Raw genomic sequence first — 26807 nt, forward strand, 5'->3', positions numbered from 1 at the left:
AAATAAACCCCCCAAACCCCAAACCCATTGACTTCTCAGGCTGCTGATATACACAATGAATATATGTTTGAGGAATTTTATTTTAGGGAACCTAATAGTAAATAGAGCACAATAATTGATAAACTTTCTTTTTTTTTAAATTATTGCTACTTAAATTTTTTTTTTATTCACTAAACATTTAATTGACTATGGTGTATATTTATGCTTACAGTGAAAGATAGACAAACACCGTTAGGTATATTAATAGTTTTTTAAACAGCTAGCATCATTTGGAAAATGTGCAAATGTGATAGATTTAAAATCTTTTGGTGAGTGGTTTTGGGTTGCCCAATTTCCTTATACTTCCTTGGCATTTGAATACTCTAAAAAGCTTTGTTATCTGATAAACAAAGCAAAATAAAATTGTCCTGGGCTCCACCTTCAATTATCTGCAGTGATGGCAATTTATTAATTTTAAAAATTACTAAGCTTTCCAGTACAAGCAAACCTGATGGAGTTTCTCCACTTGAGCCTAGGGACATGCAGAGATGTATGTGGCTCTCTTTGTGTCTCCTTACCTGAAGAGAATCAAGGTTTTTCCCATCCCTGCACCCTATCATTCAGTATAGGGGTTAGACTATAAGTTCCTCTGTTGAACTGTAAACAGCTTCAGAACAGGACTGTCTTTTGCCTCTTTGTATCCCTAGTACTTAGCACAGTGCCTGGCACATGGTAGGAGTTTAATAAATGCTAATTAATTGGTTGGACAGGTGATTTCATTGGTGAAGAAACCCCTTCTACTGATGCATTAGCTTTTTCTCTCCATAGCCTTTGTGAATTCTCTAGAGCAGATGTGTCAAACCTGGGACCCACGTGTGGATTGCAAATTCATGAGTGTGGGCTGAGTCAGATTAAAATGTTTTAATTGGGAAACGTTTAACAAAATAAAAAAAAATAATAGTTTAGATAATATTAATTTAGGGCAGCTAGGTGGCTCAGTGGTTTGAGAATTGACCCTGGAGTCAGAAAATTCATCTTCCTAAATTCAAAATCTGGCCTTAGATACCAACTGTGTCATCCTATAAACGTCACTTAACCCTGTTTGCCTCAGTTTCCTCATCTGTAAAATGATATGGGGAAGGAAATGACAAACCATTCCATTATCTTTGCCAAAAAAACAAAACAAAACACCAAACAAATCCAAACAAGGTTATGGAGAGTTGGACACAACTGAAAAGCAACTTAATAGCAAAAAAATGCTAATTTGTGTTTTACTAAATCAATATGCCTTATTAAGAGATTAAGAGCCCAGTTTATTCATAAAGTATGTATCAGAGGCAGGCTTGGACTCAGAACTTCTTGGTTTCAAGACTGACTCTATTCACTGCCATGATGCCTACTGAGCTTCAAAGTCAACTTTTCACTGCAAGTACACATATGGAGTAAACTAGTCCAAGGATGGACCTGGGGATCTCCATGTCTCTCCTGCCTGAGAATAAAAATTTGGAGCAATAGCACCTGAGCTAATATGTAAGGGAACTTAAACCCATTTCCAAGAGTATCTCAACTAATGACAAAGATGGAATATAGAAGGAAAATCTCTACTTAGGCAGTTCTGGAAAGTGGATAGGAAACTTTGCTAAAGGAGGAGGTTATGCTCACTGTTGAGATCATATGAACTTATTTGCTAACACTTTATCAATAGCTCTTCCATGTATTGAGCAGAGCCTACTTCGTGGCCTAGATATTTGTGTTCATGTTTCTTTCTTCCTCTCTACTAGCCCAAACTTCTCCAAGTCAGGCTGAATCTGTCCCTCTGCTAAGCACTGGGTAGTGAACAGAAGAGATAATTTACAAAAGGTTGGTGAAACAAATTGTTTGGACCAACAATTTGATTAGGTATGGCAAAAATGTACATGAAAAAGGACAGAATTTGAAGCCAAAAGACAGGGATCCAAATGCTGAACTTGATTCTTTGCATCCATGTAACCTTGTGCAAATTAATTTTGCTAGGCTTCAGCTTCTTTAATTATAAAATGAGTCAGTTGGACTAGACAATTATGAAAGGATTCACAGCCTCTTCCTCCCTTTTCAGTCTTTTTATACTTTATTCCACCCCATGTTCCTTGCACAAGACTTGCTATCTCCCAATCTGCCTTTTCACTGATAGTCCTCCATGCCTGGAATTCTCTGTCTCTTCTTACCCCTGCCTCCTGATTTCCCTGGCTTCCTTCAATAATCATATCTAGACCCATCTTCTGCAAAAGGCCTTTCCCAGTATTCACCCACCCCAAGTTCTGAGATTATCTTCCATTTACTTTGTTTATATCATGGTTTTTTTTAGTTGTTTACATTTTGTCTTTTCCCTTAGCCCGTGAGGTCCTTGAAGGCAGAAACTATTTTTTTCCTTTCTTCATTATTAGCATACTACCTGGCCCCTAATAAAAACTTAAGTGGTTATTGACTAACTAGAGTTTCTTCCATCTCTAAATGATGCTATCACCTAGTAATTGCCTCATCTTGAAGATGTGGTACATTTCTGAAATTCAGTCTTAATTTCCTAAGTTTAGGTAGGAACTTTATTTAATTATATATTTATATTGAATTCAATTTATTTATATAGGCTCTGCCTGCCCACGAACAATTAATATTTTTTCCTATTATTTACATCTGATTTTGTTTGTATAGAAATTGTTTTATAATTCTGTTCTTATAGTTTCTGGATTTGTTTTGGCAGATATTATGTTCTATCTATGGTTAGTTTTAATGGGTTATCTCTTACTATCTTTCATTACAGCACATTGTTGTTGATATATAGAAATGCTAATGATTTATGTAGGTTTATTTCATAGCCTGCTACTTTGCTAAAATTATTGGTAATTTCAACTAATTTTTTAGTTGAATCTTTAGGATTTATTTTTGTATATCATCATATCATCTGTGAAAATACATAGTTTTATTACTTTTTTATCTATTCACCTCAAGAGAAAGAACTGATAAATAGAAATAAAGAAGAGGTAGTTTTACAAATGCAATTTTTTTGGGTCAAATGATGCCTTTTCTAATGGGGAGGAGAGGGAAGGAGGATCTTAACTAGGTATTTTAACGTAACAGACATTATAAATAAATTAAAAAAATTCCTAAATTGACCTAACAAATCAGACTAAGACACTTTTTCAAGAGGAGATAGTGTTGGCCATACTAGCACATTTACTTAAATTCTACTTAAAGAAGTTTCTAGTCATCCTGGTAATATAAAACCTCTATAAAGCTGTCCTTACTTTAATTGCTACTTTCAAAAGATAAACACAGATGTTGCTTGCCTTTCCTTTGTCTGCAAGGAGGTAGTGGAGTACAGAGAAGAAGACAGTGGATTTGAAGTTAGAGGCATAGGATCAAATCCCAAGTATGTTAATAACTATCTGCGTGACTTTGGAAATATGACTTAATCTCTCTGTGTCTCAGTTTCATCATCTGAAAAATGAAGGATTTGGACTAGATGATCCAAAAGCATTTTTAGACTCTAGATCCTTTGGTAAATGGATAAATAGAAAACAATCAGTTACTTAACAGCATGGAAATTCCATCCATGTGGAAGCTCTGGGAGAGAGACTGGGATAGTATTATTATATTTTAGTAAAAGAAAATATTTCAGTAGATAGGTACTCAAACACTACATATTTGTAAATACACTATGGAATGCGGTCATCTGGATTACTTAGAGATAGGAAGTAATAGACACCTTCCGAGAAACTTCACCACTCTCAGGGTTTAAACATAATGTGGCCACACTTCCAAGCAGAGAGTTTCTGGAGAAGTCCACTGGGCTTACAAAAAGGTCAGATTTATTTACATCAGGAAGAAAAAAGGAAATGAATACAATACTGACTAGAAAAAAAGGTAAGTTATCCAGAGCAACCAATAAGAAGAAAGCAGTGAGGCAGCTAGGGAGCCAAACTTCACGTGATGCTATCTTATTGGTATCCAAGCATTAATTTGGGTAACTACAGTCCTTTACCAGTTCATGGGGCCACTAGCCACGACTAGCTTCTAATTAGTGGTAAGCTTATTTAGGCTTTTGGAACTAAATTTTCAAAAGGACTCACCATATACTCTACTCTAGTTGGATAATCTCAAAGTATTTGTTGTTTTCATTTTGAGGATTCCGATATATAGGTCTAGTTTCAGGTCCTGGTTAGAGAAGAAAACCTGAAAGTTGCCTATGATTTCAATTTTAAGCAAAGATGAATTTTCAGGAACAATGGCATCTGGGTTAGTGGAGGAAGCAGCAGGAGTTCAAAACGCCAATCTTTCCAGTGGAAGAAATGGATTTTTACAGTCAAGAAGTAAGATTTTCACAGCGTGTCTATTCCAACTGTAACCTTTGGGGACCCCAGTTTTCTAGGTTTATTCTCATTTCAGAAATTAACTTCTCTGTCCTTCCCTATCACTGAGAATCCAGGACTTTCTTAAGATGTTCAGTGTGAAGCCAGTTGCTAGTGTTGGGATTCTCACATCCTTGATAGAATTTCAAGTGCTTGCCTGCTCAGAGATACATCCTTGCTCTCTACTAACTTTTTCTCTTTGGATTTTCTAGGTTTCTCAGGGCAATCTCTGAGAGATAGACACCTTGCCTAGTGCATTCAGAGCCTGACTGAAAGCTGAAGCTAATTAACATAGTTAAAATTCTCCAAGCCTGCAGCCATCTTTCAAGTGCAATAGGACTTCCAAACTTGATGAGCTCCTTTGCAGGCTCATACATAATTTTAACTATTACAGCAATACATTAATTGCCCACTCATAAATTTGGAGAAGATGATACATAAATACATCATTACTTTTTGCAAAGGCTAGAGGTCAACACACAGAAGAATGAAGACCAGAATAAACTCCTGGAATTATATTTTTACCATCTACTGTTTTATGTTCCTTTTACAAACAAGTGACAGTGCCTGCAGAATATAAATGCAGATGGCAAATATACAGGGCTTGAGTTATTTGAAATTTTTTCCCCTTTTCTTTTCTGCCCTAAAGGAAGGTTCAATCAAAATTTGAATTGCAGAAGGGCACATTTCATGGGAATTTTGGACAAAGAGAGCAAACGGATAGATTTAAAAAGATGTCACATAGAAGCATAAATCATTGTCTTCATAGCATACATACACACATGTATAGTCACACACATGAATATGTGCACACATGTATGATGTATAGACATACATCTATATATGCATATGTATGTTAATATAAAGTGTATTCAACCTACCTATCCAAGCTCCCAACTCTGGCAACTAGATATAGGAGACTTCCAATAGCAAGACTTCCCAGCACAAAGAGCTTCTGTCTCAGCAACGCCTGCTGTTTGAATAGCATGGCCCTCCATCAATCTTCAGGACTTCTTCAATCTGTACAGACCAGAAAACAGAAACCACCCATGAGCGAGTGATGATATGCCAATTCACATTGGCTAATGGAAAGTCAAATGGTTCTCACACGTGATTAGAAAGAACATTCTTCACCCCACCCCTGAATTAAAAAGAAAATGACCCCAAACTTTTCGACCTACAGAAATAATTAGAAAAAAAAAAAGACAGTTTTAAGATCAGGAGCTGCACTTAGGGAATAAAATTAACAAGTTGGATACTGTTCAACAATGTCCATAGGAAATGACAATAAGGAGCAATTGCACAATTTCTTCTAAATCAATTCAAGTGAAAGAACATTGCTAGGGAGAAAATATGCAACTTGAGATCTGAATGGCTCTGCTGCCTGTCATTTGATAGCTTTATCTCAAAAGAACAGAGTGAGCATGAAAAGATAAATTTTTGTCTAGCCATATTATATCCTTAGCATACCAATGTTATTTTAATTATATTTTAATGAAAGAAAAAAAAGCAATTGGAAAGAATCACATGGCAAAGACAGCATCAGTCTCAAGAAAATATCTTAATTTCATGGAATAATAGTTTCCTAGCTCAGAGAGGACCTTAGATGTCATGCAGTCCAAATCTTTAATTTTATAGGTAAGGAAGCAGAAGTCCACTCAAAGAAGTAAGTGACTAGTGCAAGGTCGCACAGCAAGGTCAAGCAGAAATAGTATTGTTCCTCATATTATTTCTGTGACATTTCAGGACAATTTCCAGTTTCCCTGGTAGCTAGTTAAGAAAGGTGACTTTTTTCCTATAATTTCTAAAATATCTTTTTTTATATTACTTTTCATTCCCAAATATATCCATCCCCTTCTACTACCTAGAAATTTACCTCTTGTTAACAAAAAATTAAAAAAAGAGGAAAAAAAAGCAATTCGGCAAAACCAATCAAACAAATCAAGTCTGACTATTGTGTAATTTCCCACCATCATGCCCATTAACTTCTTTAATGAAAAGACAGAGCCGGACTTTTCATCTCTTCTTCTGAGACAAATTAACATTACAATATATAAGATTAATTTATATAAAACTATTTTTTCTACCCTCTACCTCCAATATATTGACAAAGAAAAAAAACAACAAAGTTCTTGTAATAAATATACATTAGCCTAGCAAGATAAATTTCCCACATGGAAAAAATATGCCTGAACCTGCACCTTGAATCTATTGTCATTTTGTCAGAAGATAGGTAGCATTGTTCATCATAGGTCCTTTGGAACTGTTGTTGTCGCTGCATTAAGGTTTCTAATATCTTTCAACATTCTATTTGACATTATCATTGTATAAATCATTCTTGTTCTGTGGACTTAACTGTGATTAATATATAGTTAGTGATTTGAAGAATTATTTCATATGGCTGTTGTGGGATAGTGATGTGGACTAGTAATTGGGAACTCCTAGCTTAAGGAAACTCCTTCTAACAAACCATGTTGAAATTTTCTCTGAAACTATCTTAGGGAATTGCTCAGAGCAGACTGAAATTTTATGACTTGCCCAGGGTCACCTAATAATATGTGGTAGAACCAGGATTTGAATTCAGATTGTACTGGCTTCAAAGTCAGGTCCTTATCCATCATTTTGTTGATATCTCTCAAAGACTGCAAATATTTTAAGAACTGCTTTAAGATATAAACTTAAGTTTATATCCTTTGATACGTTGCCCATTCATTAGTTCCTACATATTTTGGATATCACACTCATATCAGAGATATTTGGATCAATTGACAGTTTCTAAGAAATCCGAATTTTCCACCCCACTATTCTCTTCCTGAATTTTACTTAAAAATAAAAAAAATAAAGGTGAATGGTTCCTTTTATGGAACTTTTTGGATCTTTATGAAATTAGACAATTTGGTCATGATTTGTACTAATGTCTAAAACTATCCATAAGCTTTACTTTGGATACTTTTGTGATCAAAATAGAATGTCAGTTTAGTAGTGTTGTTAAATTTTGGAAGAAATATAAAGCTTCTAATTTAGCTTTGAATAATTTAAAAAAAGTCCATGCTCCCTTTATCAGAAAAATTCAGAAGGATTTTTCTCTTATTGAAATTCTAGATACTAACTCAAGGGATCAGAAAACAAAAACAATGGGTTATTGTGGCTAGAAATGATTTACTAAAATAATTTTTGCCTTTTGAGAATTTTCCTTATATAACTTGTCAGTGAATAAGACACCAAATAAGTCAAATTCATTCATCATCCTAACATTCATTGAACTTATTGAACATCCATTATGCAATAGGCGTGGTACTGGGCCCAAAGAGGGAAACATGAGGTGCCATTATAAGTCCTATCTTTGAAGAACTTGCAAGCAAGGTGGGGATACAGTGAATAAACAGAAAACTAGGCAGGCAGGTGATTCAATAAAGTACTAGACTTGGAGTGAAAAATATCCTAGTTCAAATCCAATCACACACCTATTAGATATATGATGCTGGACAAGGCACTTAACTTCTCTAAGCCACAGTTTCTTCATCTGTAAAATGGGGATGATAATAGCATTTAACTCATAGTGTTTTTGTAAGAATCAAATGCAATAACATGTAAAGAACCTTGCAAACATCAAATCACTATTAAAAGCTAGACATTATTATTGTTATTAACATAAAGATTTATAGGACTAAAATTTAATGCAAAATATATTTTTAGGCATGAGGAAATGTACTTTTAGCCTTGTTATGACAAAGATTCTTTGGGACAGCCAACACTTTGAACTATCATCAATCACTTATACATAGTTTGTGTAAATTTTGTCTTCCTGGGAGGGCAAAGGATTCACCTATTGACCTTCTCTTTCTAGGACCAGGTTCATAAAGTCTCTCAACAGGTAACTATCAATAGGTAAAGTCCTTGTCTGAATAGCCAGTTTATGTCTAGTGAGAGGCTTCTAGGCCAAGCAGAGATATTGGAGAACCCATTAATATGTTCAGATGCTGAGAATATACTCCTTAATGAGTTCAGATGCAAGAGTGATTTCAAAAATAATGGGAATCAGTTCAATGGCTAATTTTATTGGCAACCAATGGGGGAGATTGGGGGAAGGTATGGAAAGAGGGGAAGAAAGAGAAGAATACTTCAAATACAGCTCATACATATATGCTAACAGAGAGGGCAGTTTTCATTGGGGAGCAAGGAGACAGGTCCATTCATCTGGGAGGGCTTGGTCCCATGTGAGAGGTGTGCTCCCAGGGAGGGAAGATGTGCTCTAAATTGCTCTTCTGAGACTGGGATATTTAAACTCTGATTTTGGTGGTTGTCTGGAGTTGGCTGATTTATATGTCAAGGTTCAGGGCACACAGGGAATTTTGGGGGTACACAGGTGCAGGTGGGGTACACAGGCTTAAAAAGATGTAATTTGGGGGTATATACCTATATTAAGCTAAAATAGTATTGCCAGTATTTTTTTTTCTTTTTTTGTGAGTAGCATCTGTAAGCTTATATCCTCCCTTAAGGGGGAGACTGTCATAATGGCTCCAAGACAATCAGGACTAATTTTATAGCTATGATTTCCATGCACAGATTCTATAAGCTATAGTCTCCCCTAATGGGAGATAGTCATGGTGGTTTTAAGACCACCAAGTCTAATCTTATCTAAAATGCAAAATAGAGAGATTGGTGGCATAAAATATAAACCTCACCTAATGTATAATATTAGCTACAATAAATTCTTAAAAAAAAAACCCTTATGTTCTATCTTAGAATCAATATTATGTACTGGGTTTAAGGCAGAAAAGCAGTATGCAATGGGAATTAAGTGACTTGCTCAGGGTCACACAGCTAGGAAGTATCTAAGACTCAATTTGAACCTGGGACCTTCTATCTCCAGGCCTGGCTCTCTATCCACTGAGCCACCTTGCTGTGCCCCCTATAATAAATTCTAATGATGGATATAAATCCAAAATAGAATTGGCTAGTTGATCCCATTCTCCTTTTCTCCCTCCCACCTCCTTCCCTACACAGCTTTGTTTTCTACTACTTCTTAATATATATTCTCCATTTCTGTCACTATTTTCATAGTTCATCTCCAGTCCTTTGCCTTTGCTTGTATGTTTCCTCCTATCTGAAGAACTGGGTTTGAATTACAATCTGTGTGATCAAGGGCAAGACATTTCACCTCTTAATTTCAGTTTCCTTATCTGGAAAATAAGGGAGGAATATTTTCACTATCTCACAAAACTTATTTAAGGAAAGCACTTGACCAACTTTAAAATCTTGATTTCATTTCAATATTATGCTTCTGATCAGACCATGCTACCTTTTATTCATTTGTTAAAAATGATCAGCTTAGACTAGAGGCTCTTTCTGCTCCCCTTCAGCTCTAAAATGTGAAGATTCCTCCTTAAAACCCAAGCTCAGAGGGCACACTATAGCAGAAAGAACATAGGCTTTGCCATCCAACAATCTGGATTCTAATCTCCACTCTGCTACTTAGTACCTGTCCAATCTCAAGCAAGCTACTTCATTTCTTAAGGTCTCAGTTTCCTTCTTTCTAAAGTGAAGGTGTTAGAATAGGTAACCTCTCCAGTCTCTTTTAGCACCAAATCTCATAAACTTCTCACCCTGTGGATGCAACTTCTATCCATTTTCCTACTTTGCCTCAATTAATCTTCAAAAAGGATACTTTTATTCTATTATTCTTCTGCTAAAGAGAAAATATACTAGTTTCACATCCTTTTGTCTTCATTCAAATTTATTCATTAACCAGCCCCTTCCTTTATCAGTCACAGAGCGGGCAGATGGTAGTATGCCTACTCTGGACCCAGATTTGCTCAGATCGGTGGGGCCCACACCAAAGGAGGCATTTTGCCAGCTCCGACGGAACTGATATTTTAGTTGGGAAGTTAAAACAATCAGAAAATGATGTTATCTCCAGGTACTTACCAACATGAACCCTCCACTCAGTCAGGTTGCTTGCTTTATGATTTCCTACATGTTCATTCTTGCTTTGGTGCTCTTTCTCAAGGCCTTCTCTGTCTGGAATGTCTTCTTCATTTCTCTTGGCCAATCCAAATCCTACACTTCCTCGAAGGTCCTGCTTAAGCCCCACCTCCTCCATGCACAAGCTCTAATTAGATTTTGTGGGCTGCCACATCACGTTCCACTGGATCCTATCCTGCCTTAGATTTCCCCCCCATTGTTTCACATGGGCACATCTCACCTCCACCCATTGCGAATTCTTCCAGGGGTGGTACCGGGTCTTCAGTTTCTTTTGTATTTCCCACAGTGCCTAGCACCACAGGTGCTTAATAAATACCTGTTGACTTGACTTGTTCAGTGTTTGAGAAAGATTATCCTGACAGCCTAGTACAGAATGAGCTGGAGTGAGGGGCTAGTGGAGGCAGAGACCTGAACCAATCGGGAGTGAGTCATTTGTTTATTGGGATAATAATACCTACCTTCAGGGTGTTAGAATTAGTCATTCTCTGCCATATACTTTGAAGAAGAAAAGAATAAAATGCTAAAGCTCTCATTGATAAGCTAATTGAGTTAAAAATGTTAGCTCATTCTTAATTATTTGGTGATTTTATTTTTAGCAGCTAGAATGCTGGCCTTCACTAATTTTGCAGCTGTGGACCTGTGAGCTCTTATTACTCTACCTTTGAATTTGTTTGCTTGACTCAGTCAACCATTCTCCTTCTTTCACCCTGCCTACTAGACCGCACCTGTAGCAGGCAGAGTGCTAGGCCTTGTAACGATAACAATTAATATTCCATAACTATTATATTTTCAAAAATTTTATTAATAGTAACTAAAGTAAAAGAACTACCTACCAAGCCAGCTCGAGAAAGAAGAGAGCAAGGGAGGAGTTACAGCAAACTTAAATACAAATGTGACCATGCAAGGTGGTGGAGAGAGGGAATTCTGGGAAATATTGAAGGACTTCTGGGGGATGAAGTCCAAGTGTTCAAAATTTCACTTATACAACCTTCTGGGCAACAAATTCTAATAGCAACCAGCCAAACCAAGCCTCTCTGACCAAGATGCACTGCAAAGAAAGAGAAGACTACCTCCACTTTTAAGGAGAAACAAAATAAATTAGAAAGTCTGGTTGAGTGGATTGGTAAGTCCATATTTACTGGTTGTAGTAGAGTGACATAATTTACAAAATATAACACTGATTCTGGTTTTAGTAATACTATTGGCCCTTTCTGGAAGCTGGACTGGTGGTTTCACTCTGGTTATAGACATTAGCAAGAGTTCTTTCTCTTTCCAAGAGTAGGAATTAAAGAGATTTTGCCATTGATCTAGAAGCAGTTATTTTTATCTCTTTAATATGTCTTGGAAAATGGAAGCTTCTGAATCAATTCAGTCCATAACAGGTAAACCTCATTTCCCCCCCCTAAATATCAGGAAATGCTGAAAGAGGCCATGAGAATTCTCTCAAAAGCTAAGGTTATATTGAAACTGCCTTATTTTGATCAGGTTTACAAAGCTAAATGTGAATGATGGGCTAATTACATCAAGCCCTAGCCACTGTCCAATCTTCTCTGTCATTTAAAAGCCCATCCTAACTATTCACACAAGACTGACCAAGTGGAAGAACAATGTCTATAGTCCAGACCATGCTATTCAGTTGGAGAGACAATCCATTGATCTGCAAATAAACAATGAACTGTGCATCCCAAATTGCAGAATAAGACAAATGGGCTGAATTGGGAAATGATGTAATGTTTAAGGAATTCAAGTGTGTTCTTGTACCGAAAGGACATCATTTTAATGTCAATATTCTCCCAGCAGCAGTATGCTAGAATGGAGACAGAGTCAGCTTCCAAGCCAACAAGACCCATCTCTGACATATATTGACTATGCATCCTGAGGAAGTCAGTTAGCTAGTCTGTGCTCTAGGAAACTCTCTAATACTAAATGTTATAGGGAAGGCACTGACCTAGGGTGATAGAGAAAATTTCCTCCTTTGAGAGTTCCTTTTATAATTCAACTCCTATCCCCTTTCTCAATATCAGTAGAGACATTCATGGTAGGCACAAGTAGATTGTGACATATTACCAACCAAAAATTACACAAGTGAAAGGATATGAAAGATACCAAAGAAATATATGAAAGGAAGAAAAGGTGGATCAATCAAATAGTTAGAATAAGAGATATAATTGATGAACAAACTATTTCACTGGAATGTCAAGAGATCTCAAGGAATTTTCCCAATACATTTTTTGGTTGACCTGCAGAAGATTTACCAAGTGACAAAGTCAAAAGCTGTGCAGTATGAAAATGTGTGGTTATATAGATTTTTGGGAACATCAAATTAATGGGATTGAAGATCCATCCATTGCATTCGGAAGAAACATGCAGGTAAAGGTAAGATGGCCCATATTTATGGAAATGGTAATATCCCTTTTGGACAATACAGGGCAGTTGCCTTGACTATTTCAAATCCTCTTGAGTTATGCTATATATAAAAACTCCAATAATGATTTCCAAATCTTTTAGGACATTGGCAATATTCACAATAGTTAAATATTCAAGGTAAAAACTTCTTGGAGGAAAGAAGGGATACTATCATGTTTTCCTAAAATAAAAAGGGAAAACAAAGACTGAAAAAGAATAATTAGAATAGTTTCTTTTTTGTCTGTAAGTCTTTAGATGTCTTTTTGTATGCAAAGAATAATCACTATTCCCTCAGACTACTAAAGATTTTTTAAAACCTTGAGGAAAAAATACTAGCATCTGAGTAACAGATGAAATAATAAGATATGGAGCTCTGAATTTTGAGAAAATAATTTCTAGATGTGGGGACAAAGTTAGGATATTGGATCTTGATCTTCTTATTTCTAGTTGGATGTTTTTCCCAACATACCGTGTTCCTTGTATAATTTGAATTGCAATAACATTTAGGAAAAAAAAACAAAAATTTTGAAAAAATCCCATTGTATCAGTGAAGGTTTAGATTAGTTTAGATTGTCTAAATTTATAGGAGATCTGGTGAGCATAATTTACTTCTATTTTATTTCCCCCATCAACTGTCAATACCTCATAAGCAAGAATAGAGAATACAGATGGTAGAGGCAGGAGATGAAGATGAGCAGGTTAAGAATAAGAAGATGAGAAGGTTAAGAAGGAAAGAAATCAAAGTTTCAATACCAGTTGAGAATGAAGGGATGAAAGTGAAGCCAGAACTAGTGTCCTAGAATAGGGAAGCCTTAAGATACTGATGTTTACAGTAAGAATACAGAATAGGTTCAGAAAGAGTAAGACAGTGCTAAAGGAAAGCTATGGGGGAAAATAATCTAGTTTCCCAAGTGAATTTTATTGTTAATACCTGACTACTTTTTAAAAACAGACCTGGCCTCTTTTGATATGGCTTCATCATATACAGTATCTATTAAGGTGAAAAACAATCCTTTCATTGTAAGATGCAAAATCTCTTTGGAAAGACACTTGCACTTGAGAAAAGATTTCCCTGATTAGCTTTCAATTTGCCCTGCTGTCAGAGAACATGCAGTAATCCTATTTTAAAAATTAACTAAGGGCTGCAATCTAATATTGTCATAAAGAATTAACTTTTCTTTGGTTATAATGGCTAGTTAAGAGAGCTGTAATGGAAATGAAACAGATGAAGAAGGGCATGTGAACAAGGGCATAGAAGTCAGTGTTCCTTGTGTGTCAAATTTAATGCTGGATAGGTATGTTAGATTAACAGGGAAATAGACACCATTTGTTAGTAGAGACTGAATTAGTATGTTTATAATTGTTCCATCACATGGCTTTGGAAGCTATCTAGCTTTTTGTTTCTCTGGTTAGCCATAAAGGGTCAATGTTAGAAATGAAAAGGAATAAAGTTTATAAATTATACAGAACCACAGAGTATATTACTGATCTGTTCCTTCCCTCCTGGGAGTCACTCTAGGAGCAGCTTTGAGCAAATTCCAAATTTTCAAATGGGTTCTCCATTTCTTTCTCTCATTCAGCTTTTGATATTGTGCATACATTATTTATCACAGCTACCATTATTTCATTGGCTCAAGTTGTCCTCTGGCTCTCTGGCTGCAGAATGATATTCATTTTGCATTTGCAATTACCTAACTTAAAAGGAGTCAGTTAATTCTGCCTCTGTTCGTGCTTTCGTTTAGCAGAATGATGTCTTAAGGACAGGCATGTGAATTGAATCTTGGTCAGATTCTGAATCCCAATTGCTTCTTTAATCTCACTATCTCATTGGAATATGTAACTACTGTTTATATAAGAAGTAGGGGTTACTCCTTTAAGGTTTCTCATCACCAAATAAAATAGTCATTACAGTTTTAGTGAATCATTCTCCATTCTGGGGAACTGAAAAAAGATTTCTTCCCTTACACACTTTTGTTTCATGTTTCTATGGAAAAAGCTTGAAGTAGCCATCTGAACATTATACAACTAATTTAGCCAGTATAAATGGTCAAAGCAGTTCAGAGGTTTGGGCCTGTGCTTTCTGATTGGACCATGTATAGTGAGTGGTCTTAGTAATGGGGTAATTGGCATATTTCTTCACTCTCCACTGTTCATAGCCAAAGTAATTTTTAAAGTACTTATAGTTCCATTTGTCAGATCCACTTATATTTGAAAGTAGTTCATTATTTTAATTTTCAAATTAATTTTTTAAAAAGTGACCTTTGTTTAAAAGTTAGATGCCTATGTTGTTTTTTGTTACCAGGCTAAATGTCAAATTTGAAGTTTCATCTTTATTCTCTATTTGACTTGGCTGTTAGAACAGATTCCTTTTGGTCTTTTGTGTTAGAATAGATTCTTGATATAAATGCTGAAGATAGTAACAGATTTTAATCTTACAAATGTAAAGGCGAATAATGATACCACACGGACAGATCTATTTTAAGTAAATTTGGAAAGGGTATAACAAAATATTCAAAGTAGCCTTACTTTCTCAAGTTATATATAGATCTATATATAATTTCAAGGTCCAGTTTTATATCTATTTGAAGGCAAACTGCCTAAGAGAAGATTATTATCTCGGACCTAATTCCTCCTGGTGATTTTTAGAATCAGTGTTATCATCTATTTAACTTCCTGAACATCATATGAATTTAATATGCATGGTCACTCTTCCTCCCATAAAAGTACTTGAGCTGTTGTGTCCCAAGTGTTTCCCCACTAGAGTCTCATTCTAGTTCCTTTTCATATATCCCAGGGTCTAGACTGTGTCACTGGATTTAGACTGATATTATAAGTGAAATCATAACATTATAGAATCTTAGAATCTCATGAATGGGACTTTGAACATTATATAATGTAAACACTGGCATTTTATATATAAAAATTGAAATTTGCACAGCTTAAGTGACATACTCAGGGACATCTAGCTTGTGAGGAGCAGAGCCAGAATTTGAATCTTGGATGTCCAGAACAAGTATTTTTTTTAAAACCCTTACCTTCTGTCTTAGAATTGAACATGAGTATTGATTCAAAGGCAGAAAAGTGGTAAGGATTTGGTAATTGAGTTACACAACTTGTCCAGGGTCACACAGCTGGAAGATGTCTAAAGCCAGATTTAAATACAGATCCTTTTGACTCCAAACCTAGTTCTCTATCCACTGTGCTACCTAGGTATTCCAGCCCAGGTGGTTATTATTTAAAATCACCTGGAATTAAGGAATTATTGGGAAGAAGGAGGAGGATATAGCTTTTTCTCAATTAATACCACTAAGTTAGGTAACAATATTCTCATTTAAAGCAGAGAGAATACACTATGAAGCTGAATAATTGCCACTGCTCCATTTCTGATATTGACAATGGGGAAAAATAAAGTGAAACCAAACCTATTTATGGACTAGGTACCATTTTGTTGACCAGAAGCAATATTGTCCCTTACACTAGAGTTTATAGACTTTTTGTATTAGTCTAGAAAAAAAAATAAGGCAAATCAGGTCAAAATACTGTAATATGCCTTTTCAAACTCTTCCAAGTCCCAAAGAGAAAAAAAAACAAACAAAAACACAAGAACCTCTTATTTTATTTTCATTTCAGCTGCTTTCCCCATTAGGAACAATTCCTTTCCTGAGGGATGGGAAGGGTCAGAGATTGGCAGTGGGACTGGGAATCTCTGTGTAACTGCTGTGACGACCATTCATTAATGGGAGATTCCTGAACAGCACTCTGGCTTGACACTCATGCTGTTACAGGCATTAATATGCCAGCATAATCCTTAGCTCTGACAGAAATATGGCAGGGAAGAGCAGGATGTTTTTCCCCTCTTGAGTTTTGCTTTACATATGCTGTCTTACTTATACACAGCTAGCTCCCTGTTAGATTGTACATGAGAAAAGAAGGAGGGAAGCTGGAGAGCATATGCTGTTTGCTTACGGGATGGTCCCCCCTGGGGTTTCTTCATGCATAATGTCTCTGCTGGTCCCAGCCTGGCATGGAACTGGACTTGAAGCAATAAGTGGAAATTGCAAGGAGGCAGATGTTGGCTAAACTCAAGGAAAAACCTTCTAATGAATAAAACCATCCAACAGTGGAATAAGCTTGCTTTAAGAAGTGGGGAGCTCTCCTACATAGAGATATTTAAGTAGAGACAAGGTTTTTCAAATGACTTCTCTATTTTTTTCTCAATTAGCCACTAGCATATATATATATTTATACATGGATGGATATATGTACACATATAAACATAGCATATACATACCCACTCACAAATATATGTATATATCTGCATATATATCTGCATATATACATATATTCTTGCAAAGCCTGAAGGTCCTCTTTTTTTTTTCTTTAGCTCAGGATTGCTACCTGTTCACTCCTCCCTCCAGCCCCCAAAAGCACAGATCCAAATTGTTTTTATTGGAACTAGGGAGTAAAATTTCCTTGTTTTTCAAGGTAGAGTAAACAGGGTCCTGAATCTGTAGTGAAGAAGATTTGTGTTCAAATCCTGCCCCAGCCATTTATTAGCTAAATGACTCTGGGCAAGTCATTTATCCTCTCTGATCATTTTTATCACTTGTAAAATGAGAGGTGTGATTCTCACATCTAAATTCATGATCTTATGACACTGTGTTGGTACACGGGATCACATCTTTCATTTTGGTCTGGCCAAACAAGCATGAAAACCACAACCATGGCCTGAATAAATACATTCCTTCATTGCCTTTGAAGGGTGTTTCAAATCTCATTCCTCAAAATTAAAATTCCCTAAGGCATTACCTTCCTTAATTATCTCAAAAGGAAAAGGTGACTGTAGAATCCTTGAATTTCTAGTTCTTGAATTTGTTTATTTTTTTTTTAAAAGAAAATGGCCTAATAAAAAAGAAGACTTCTCTCCCACTGATCAAATCAGCCACCCTGTTATGAGGGACATTGGTTCCCCCTCAGACACCTGGTAGAAAGGGACTGTCTCTTTCATCTTGGGAAATTGTAATAGTTTATTTCCATCTGCAAGAATTTTGAACTAGCTCTCTTTGAAACATACTCAGATATGGACATTCAAAGGACATGTTTCTGCCACGTGGTCTTTTGGCCATTATTCCCAGATTCAAATTTAGACACATATGCACGCAGACCTGCCCACATGTACACACATACACATAGAATTACTTTCCTAAACATTCTTTTTCTCTAATTACTTCTGAATACCCAGTACAAAGAGTCAATGTTCCTGCATTCAAGAGATACGTTTCAGCACCTCACAATGCTAGCAATTATATAAAATTTGAACAAAGGAGATAATACATTTGAGTTTGCTATTGGCAAAGAAAAGGTCACTTTAGGAGAATGGTGAATATTTCTAGTGAAAAAGCAGATCATTATATGTGACACCAAATCAATATCCTGAGTTCTAATGTGTGAGGGGTTTTTCTTATTTACCTCCCTAAGACTGATCCCTCTGCCCATCTCTTCTCATCCCAAAGCTAGTGGCCTGTTACTTAACTCTCTCTCTCTCTGTCTGTCTGTCTCTCTCTCTGTCTCTCTCTCTGTCTGTCTGTCTCTCTCTGTCTGTCTGTCTCTCTCTCTGTCTCTGTCTCTCTCTCTTTCTCTGTCTCTCTGTCTCTCTCTGTCTCTCTGTCTCTCTCTCTTTGTCTCTTTCTCTGTCTCTTTCTCTCTGTCTCTCTGTCTCTGTCTGTCTGTCTGTCTGTCTCGCTCTCTTTCTGTTTGTGTGTGTGCACTGTGCCATATTGATGTCACCGATTTGGCCAAGTATATGCAGTCAAAAGCAAAGCTGAAGTTACCTGATCCATCTAATTAAAGAACGAGAGTTTTATAAATAATATGCACTCAAATTACATATTATTCAATTATGCAAAATGTACCTACTATCCTTTCTACTATACTAAATCAGAAGAACAAAGAGCACAAGGAGTGTAGGAATAGAAAATAGAATATTTTATAAAGTTATTATTAGGCAAGCATAGATTTTCAGAGTTGGAAGGAACCACAGAGACATCATCTAGTACAGAGTAGCCAGATACATGACCTACAGGATAGCCTGAACTGGGTTAAAATGTTATTGGGAAATATTTAACAAAATAAATAAAACACAAATATTACATTTGAATAATACATCAACATGCGACCTGTGGGGATTTTTATGAATGGATTAGTAGTCAACTTTCTTTTTGAGTTTCAATCAATCAGTCAACATTTATTAAATGTTCCCTATGTGTCAGGTCCTTTGCTAAGTGCTGGGGATATAAAAAGAGGCAAAAGACAGTCCCTACCCTCAAGAAGCTTATAATCTAATGGGGAAGAAAACATACAAAGTGACATTTACACTGGATAAATAGGAAATAAAAAGAAGGCACTGGAATTACAAGGGGTGGGTGAAGGCTTCTTATAGCAGGTGGGATTTTAGTTGGGAATTAAAAGAAGTCAGGAATCTCAGTGGTCAGAGGTGAGGAGGAAGACCATTCCAGGAATGGTAGACAGCCAGAGAAAATGTTCAAAGCTGAGAGGGAGTGGGAGAGTGACAAGTGATCTAGTATAATTTGTATTTAAACAGGAATTCCTGAAATAAAATTCCTGACAAGTGGTCTTCATGTATCTTCTTGAAGACTTCTGGTGATGAGGAATTTGCTATCTAATGAGACAGCTTATTCCAGTTTGAGATTGTTAGAAAGCTTCTCCTCATTTATAACCGAAATCTGTCTCTGCAACTATCATCTCTTGCTTCTACTTGTGCCCACTGGAGTCAAGTAAAACAAGTTTTAATCCATTTTCATATTATAGTCCTTGAAATATTTGAATATAACTCTCATATTCTAAGCCTTCCCTTGGGGAAGTTGCTTTATTTTATTTAATTTTAGTTTATTTGTAAAAATGAGGAAGAGGGTTAAATGACCAGAAATAGGCTTCTATCCTGAATATCCCCAATTATATAAATTGCTTATCTTTGTACAACATGTCCTCTAGTTCTCTTACCATATGGGTCACATTCTTCTGGATGGATTCCAGTTTGTTGATAGTCTTCCTAAAATGTTGCTTAAGAATTGAACATAACACTCTAGAAAGGTTCTGATTGGGACCTATCGTCTCCCCAGTTCTGGAACTGGGCACATAGTTTTATGCCAATTTGCTGAATTGAATTATCCTTCCCTTTACATTTCATGTAAAATCCCAAAGTTGGGAATTGCCACAAAATGTAAAGGGAAAAATAATTCATGAGAATCCAAGAGAAGAGTAATCAGGCAATACTGAGCCCTTTGTGGATTCACAGTAGGCTACATATTTTGAGTTTTATGTCATGGGTTTTTGAAGCACAGTTGTTAATCATTTACCAGTATACCTCTGTTCCTTTCCCTTTAGAGCTCTATCTTCAAAGACAAAAAACAAAAAACAAGACCAAAAACCACAAATCATTCAGCAGAGAACAAAGCTCTGATGATTTGGCATTTGAAAATATGATTGTTGGGGCACTCCCAATGGGAAGATCAGCAGGTGGGATCTTGATGATGTCACCCAACATCCATCTACTAAGAAATAGCCATGGGGGTATATTTTTTGGAAAGCTGTCCAGTTCCTTGCTTTAGCTAGCAAGTATTTAGAATAGTGGATAGAGTATTGGACTTGTATTTAGAAAGGCCTAGATTCAAATCCCATCTCAGACCCTTAATTATGTAAACTTGGGAAAGTCACTTGAATTCTCTTTGGCTAAGTTCTCTCAATCTCTCAATTAGAAAATAAGGGGGTTGGACTGAATCACCTTCAAAGTACTTTCTAGTTCAGATAAATGATTCTATGGTCTTGGGGCACTTTTTTTTAGTAGGCAATGAAGAGCATGGCAGCCAGATATTGGAACAATAGAATACTAGATTTGAACTCAAGAAGATCTGAATTAAAATCTGAGTTAAAATCCCATCTCAGACATTCAACAGGGGTGGGTGAAGGCTTCTTGTAGGAGGTGGGATTTTAGTTGGGGATTAAAGAAAGTCAGGAATCTCAGTGGTCAGAGGTGAGGAGGGAGACCATTCTAGGAATGGTAGACAGCCAGAGAAAATGTTTAAAGCTGAGAGGGAGAGTGACCAGTGATCTAGTTTCCTCATATGTAAAATAGGAATATTAACAGCATATACCTCAAAGTGTTGTCGTGAGGATAAAACTTGAACATAGGTCTTCTGAATCAAAGTTTCATGCCTGTATTCTATTATAGCAAACTTCCTCCTTCTGATGAACTATTTCTAAGTGTATATGAAGTGCTGACTACAAAAGATATATAACTATCAAAAAAAGAAACAATATAGGAAAGTAGGAATAAACTAATCAGTAAAGTTAGAGTGGTTTATACTACTCTGGAGATCCACATATCTTACACATCATTTAATCTGCAAAAGGCAAGTTGCTTGTTGTTGTTAGACCTGATTGGCATAATTTGACAATCTGGCTTATTAGTACACTTTATAACTAACTCTATGTAAAATGTCTAAAATAATTATCTGAGTTAACTGAAAGGAGACTTGCAGACTCAAAGAGAATTTTTTCAAGCTTTTTAAAAAAAGGTGGCTTTTATCATCTAATTAAAAAAGACCATCAAACATAAGGAAACCCTTTTTTTCCCCTTTGTGCTTTTAAGTGAGATATTTTTCCTTTTGAGGTTAAGTAACCTTGAACAAATTTTGGTTCCACCCTCCTCTTTGACCACAACCCCTTTCAGGTATCTTGTGGGCTAAGGTACAAGATGCCAAAGAAACAAAGCATTTCTTAAAGGAAAATACTTTGGATAGAAAAACTCAAATCTGTTGGATAGGATAATAAAAACTTTGTAGCTGAAAAAAAATGTCTTTCCATGGAAAGATACTTGTAAAAAAAAGCAATAAAAAGTAGATAATAGTAATAGTATATTAGTTAACTTGGAAAAATCCTAGTTCCTTAAATCCAGATAAAATATACTTCTATCCACTTGTGGTTGTTGCTTTTGTTTTTGCTATGGACCAATGACATCACAGGGTAATGTCTTGACTTGTGTACGAAAAGAATTTGTGAGGCAGAGTTATACAAAATAGTTAACCTTATTTTCTTTTCCAGTCATTGGAATTCAAAGGGAAGACAAAGGTCAGGACAACTGGTGATGATTTAGGATATGGTGGATGATTTTGGCATCTTTGATGTCTGACCAAGCTCTCAGCACTCTTATGTGTATAACAAGAAAGAGATCCAGGGAGTTACAATGGGAAGCCAAGCTGAAGGAGAGATCAACTGAAGAGCAGTGGAGGAGGGACAGAAAGAGAGAAGCTTCAACTGTCAACCATCTTCCAGCCTGGGAGGTGGAGGAAGAAAGGAGATTTTCCTGGAAGCTGAGAAAGAGCCCATCTGAAAGAGCCCACCTGTATGGGACCTATTATTCCTTCTGGGACCCAAAACACTTCCACCAAGACTCTTCAAGAACAGCTACTAGAATTTTCAAGGGAGTTTTGGATTTGGACTCACACTGGCCAGAGCCATCCAGATCTTTACCTGAGATTTCTCCCTCTCTCCCTGACCTGTTCCTAGACTTCTAGTTAGCTGAGGAATAGGGATCAACTAGCAGCTGGATGAAGGAGGGTTCAAGGCACTCAACCTTGAACCCCAGAACTTGGAGGGGAGCCTGCCAGAGGGGACCAGTGTAAGGGTTTCCTACTTCCCACTTTCCTTGCCTGACACCCCCTACCTATCCTTCACTGTGTGAACCCAAATAAATTGTTTACTACTTTAGAATTAGATCTGGTTGGTTTCCGACACTAGGAAAGGGGACAGAAGATTTGGGGAGAATCACATCTCTCCCCCAAAGGGGAAGGTTAGCTCCGGATCCCAGGGATCAACATCTCCCCTTGATAGTGGGGTGATCCCAGGTTTCTGAAGGGAAGTGACAGTGGGTGTCCTCCATCTTCCAGAACTATTCTCTGAGAAGACATTCCCTCTGTCAGGGGGACAAGACTTGGTTACCTCTCTCCCAGAAAAAGAGAGGGGAAGAAGAATCTTCTGTCTCCCTCTCTTCCCATTCCCCTCTCTCCTTTCATTTCTCCTATTACCCTCTCAATTCTTTCTATTACAAGTGCCTGCTTCAGTCATCTTCATGGCCATCAGAACACTTCATTCTCAACTGTCCATTCCTTCATGGTTGCTTTTTATATGCCTGGAGTAGACATCACTGATAGACTATTGGTTATCCTTTAACCTGGTTTAGCTTAGTATGTGAAAAGTATAACTGGGTTATTGCTGCTGCATAAGCTACAGCTGGCTGAAAAGTAGACATGAAAGGTGGATGAGCAGCCCTTGAAAAAGGCTCAGCAAGTCCTCCTACTAAAGATGCTAGTCTTTCAGAAACACCTCCCACATGCCTCTATCCACTTAGGGTAGCAGTAGAAGACTACTCCCATATAATGGTGCCTGTACTATGAGGCAGAGTTCCAGTGTTTTTGCCTAATTATTTTCCTTTGCTATATGGAAGGGCTCTTGAGGGAACGAGGTGTCATCAGGGAATGCCCATGGTAGAAAAAGAAAAGGTATCAATAAGACTTAGAAAAGTATTTACCTAAATTTTTTAAAATTATTGGGTTTAAGGTCATCAATAAAACATTATTCTTAATCAGAATGTTCTGGTGAATCATTATCCCCTGTTTCCCTAGTATCTACATTTCTTCCTGGAATAAGGATATTTATATTGGATTTTTGTTGCAAATGTTAATATTGAGTTATTTTAGGGGAGAGAAGGATGACAAATACTCTCCTTGTGTAAAAAATTCATTTCTTTCATTTCAGTGGGCCTAATTATAACACCACTCTTTTTAAAAACATAGTCACTATTTATTTTCCAATTATCTTGGGATTTGATAGTATTTAACGATGAAGCAAGAAGTACTCTAGTGCCTAATTAAGATTTTCTTGAAGGATTAATAAGTCATGTCTCATCAACCCCAGTGACCCAGAGGTGTTAATCTTCACCTTGGCACTCTAATCTTGAAGCAAAATTCTATGGATCAAGCCCTAGAGAGTGTTGAGTTAATTGTTTGATTCAAGTGATTTAGTCTTAAGATTCCTCTCCAGCAAGATTGATTCCTGAGCATTTTTATACAGAAGCATTTAGACACAATTCTATACAGACACAAATAGGAATTGTACTGAGGATAATTTATGAGCATAAGTCACCATTTTCATCTTCTGCAGAGAGTGGAGCAAAGCCATGTTTTTGCATTTCCCTCCAAATCACCACTGTTGCTTTCTACCCTAGTGTATATCCTGCCAAGAGGAGAACTGAAACAGGTGAAATGCAGCTGTAAGGCAATGTTTTAGAAATACCAATTTCCTAGTGATGGACCAACAGTGCCATATTATGAAGCAATTTGGTGGCATGTACTTCTGTGAGGATCTATTAGATTGGCTCAGGAAGAAACTAATTGTAGTTTTTAAAAACTCTCTTACTCATTTAATATGAATCCAGTTTTGTAAACTGCAATTTTTCTTTTCTTTCTTCCTCTTTTTCTCCTTCACCCCCTCTTCTCTCTTTTTCCTTTCCTTCAACCCTTTCCTTTCATTTCCTTCTTCCTTCCTTCCTTCCAATGGTAAGAGAATTTTTCACATTGACTTGATGACTATTTCCTTAAGACAGTAAATCATATTACTATCTGGAGCTTGCAGAATTTAGCTAAGACATGAGAATTTACCTCAGGATTAAGTGGTTAGTAATAAGAATATTTCTGCCCCAGCTTTATTACCTTTCTTTTTCTTAAAATGAGCAAGTCAAGTAACTAGGATAACACTAGTGTTAGTGGTTAGCCTTCAAATTCCAGTTTTATCCCTTGTGTTTACTGACCATTTATAATTTTACTTGCTACAGATTTTTCCCCTTCTGCTATTTTTCTTTGATCTGTAAATTTTTACCTTCTCCTTAAACCCTCTAAAATTCCATTATATTTATCTGCTTTATAACTAAAATCTATATAAAATTGCTGAAAATGACTATTCTGGGACCATCAGTTTCTGGGTAACATGAGTCTATGCTTTGAGCACATAATGAACCAGTTATTAGAATGTCTCTGCACATAGATAAGTAGGACTGGCAGAAGTTCCTGTCAATTAATCTTTGGCTAATTTTTGTATTTCCTTCTTCTTATCTTCCTTTTTTTCCTCTCCTCCCACTTTCTCCTTCAATTTCAAAATAGTTCTGTTCCCATATAGTAGAAAAAACTCTCCTAAGAAAGAGAAGCGAATAACTCTAACTTCTATAGGATTTGCTGTAACCTCTCTCTCCAAGCTCCAGTTTCCTCACTGGTGAAATGAGGGAATTGGTCTACATGACCTCTAAAGTTCTTTCTAGCTTGCAATGTCTCTGGATCAGATTTTTCTACTCTAACCTTATAATCAAAATTCAGTTCTACAGACTAGCCAGAACTCAAGAAGAGGAAGTCTGAGGTCTTGCCATCAACACAAACAACTGTTTATTTTGTTTATTTTTTTAAATCCTTACTCTCTCTCTTAGTAACAACTCTAGGACAGAAAAGGAAGGTGGCTTGCCCAAGCTCACACGGTTAAGAAGTGTCTGACTCCAGGTTTGGTCCTCTATCCAATGAGCCAGACTATTTCAGATACAGCTTGGAGTCACATCAAAGTTGCCTTGCTGAACTTACTTCTCTATTTGCTAGAACAAGTGTCCTCTCAAAGAGTTCAAGTAGGGATAAATTGGAGGAAAGCAGATACATTAAGTGGATGACTTCACTGACTGCCTGTTATAAATGTCCATAATTATATAATTTCATAGACTTTCGTTTGCCCAGTTAAGTTTCTCTTCCCCCAGGAATTAGCACATTTGGACTCTTGTAGTCTCTTTCCAGAGATAAGATTGTCGGCTGGTAGAGGTTCCAATTGATAGTCCTGGACGTAGAGTCAGAAAGACCTGAGTTCAAATCCTGCCTCAGATACTCTTTAGCTCCTGTATGATCCTGTACACATTACTTAACCTCTTTCTCAGCCTTAAATTCCTCACTTATATAAAATGAGGGACTACTAATATTCATTCTTCTAGCTCTAAATCTAGGGTCCTATGGTGATCTAGTCTCCTTATTACTCTCAAACCCTGTCTGTCCCTGCCATAAATCTGTTCTAGGAGATAACTTTTGATAGTCTTGCCAGTAGTTTTCCATCCAGCTAACCACAGAATATAAAACTCTCCTCACCTACAGTGGGGGTTAGGCTAGCCCAGCGCTGTGTCAATATCCTGCTGGCTGGCATGCATGCTTGATTTGTGGGGTTCACAGAAAAGAGACCTCTGAGGTCAGGAAACTAGGGTTCAGGTCCACAGTGATGAAAGGAGCTCTCCCTTGGGGAATGGTCAGAGTGGACCCCAGGCTGCTAATTTCTATAGGATCTTGTCTGTATATCCTTTAGTAAACATTCTTAACTTCATAAGTCTTTTCCAGTATTTTGTTATTTTAATCTAAGCACAAATCTGATGATCCATCAAGGTAATACAGAATTATAAAAGTATAAAACATTATGTGGCTAAACAAGTTGTGGCATATGATTGTGATGGAATATGGTACACCATAAGAAATGGTAATTTAAAAAAACATGGAAAGACTTGGATGAAATTATGAGGAGTGAAAATCAGCAGAATCAAGAGAACATTATATACAGCAACAGAAATATTGTTTGAAAGATGACTTGTGTATGTCTACCTCTAGAGAAAGAACTATTAAATAGAAATAAGTAAGGTATAGTTTTATACATGCATATATCTTTTGTTAAATGATACCTTCTCTAATGGGAGAAGCAGAGGGAAGGGAAAGAGAGAGTTAAATGGGTATTTAATGTCATAAACAAACAAATGAATAAATAAAAATGATTATTATTGGGCTTGAAAATGTTACAAATTTCATTGGGGAAACAAGGCAAATGCTGAAATACTAATAATAACAGTGATAGTAATGACATCAATAGCACTTATATAGAGTTTTAAGGTCTGCAAAGAGTTTTATATAATAC

The 26807-nt window shown here is 36.5% G+C and overlaps 1 protein-coding gene across 2 annotated transcripts in view; it reads right to left on the reverse strand.

Moving 5' to 3' along the window:
- Positions 1 to 26807, reverse strand: part of HS3ST5 (heparan sulfate-glucosamine 3-sulfotransferase 5) — a 302402-nt gene that overhangs the window by 1828 nt on the left and 273767 nt on the right. For both annotated transcript variants that reach the window (XM_007484451.3, XM_007484453.2), the window contains exon 3: positions 5246 to 5384. In XM_007484451.3, the coding sequence (XP_007484513.1) occupies positions 5246 to 5352 (107 nt within the window). In that variant the 5' untranslated portion in view covers positions 5353 to 5384. The remainder of the gene's footprint in view (positions 1 to 5245; positions 5385 to 26807) is intronic.

Source organism: Monodelphis domestica, chromosome 2 (assembly GCF_027887165.1).
Source record: "Monodelphis domestica isolate mMonDom1 chromosome 2, mMonDom1.pri, whole genome shotgun sequence".
NCBI lineage: Eukaryota > Metazoa > Chordata > Mammalia > Didelphimorphia > Didelphidae > Monodelphis > Monodelphis domestica.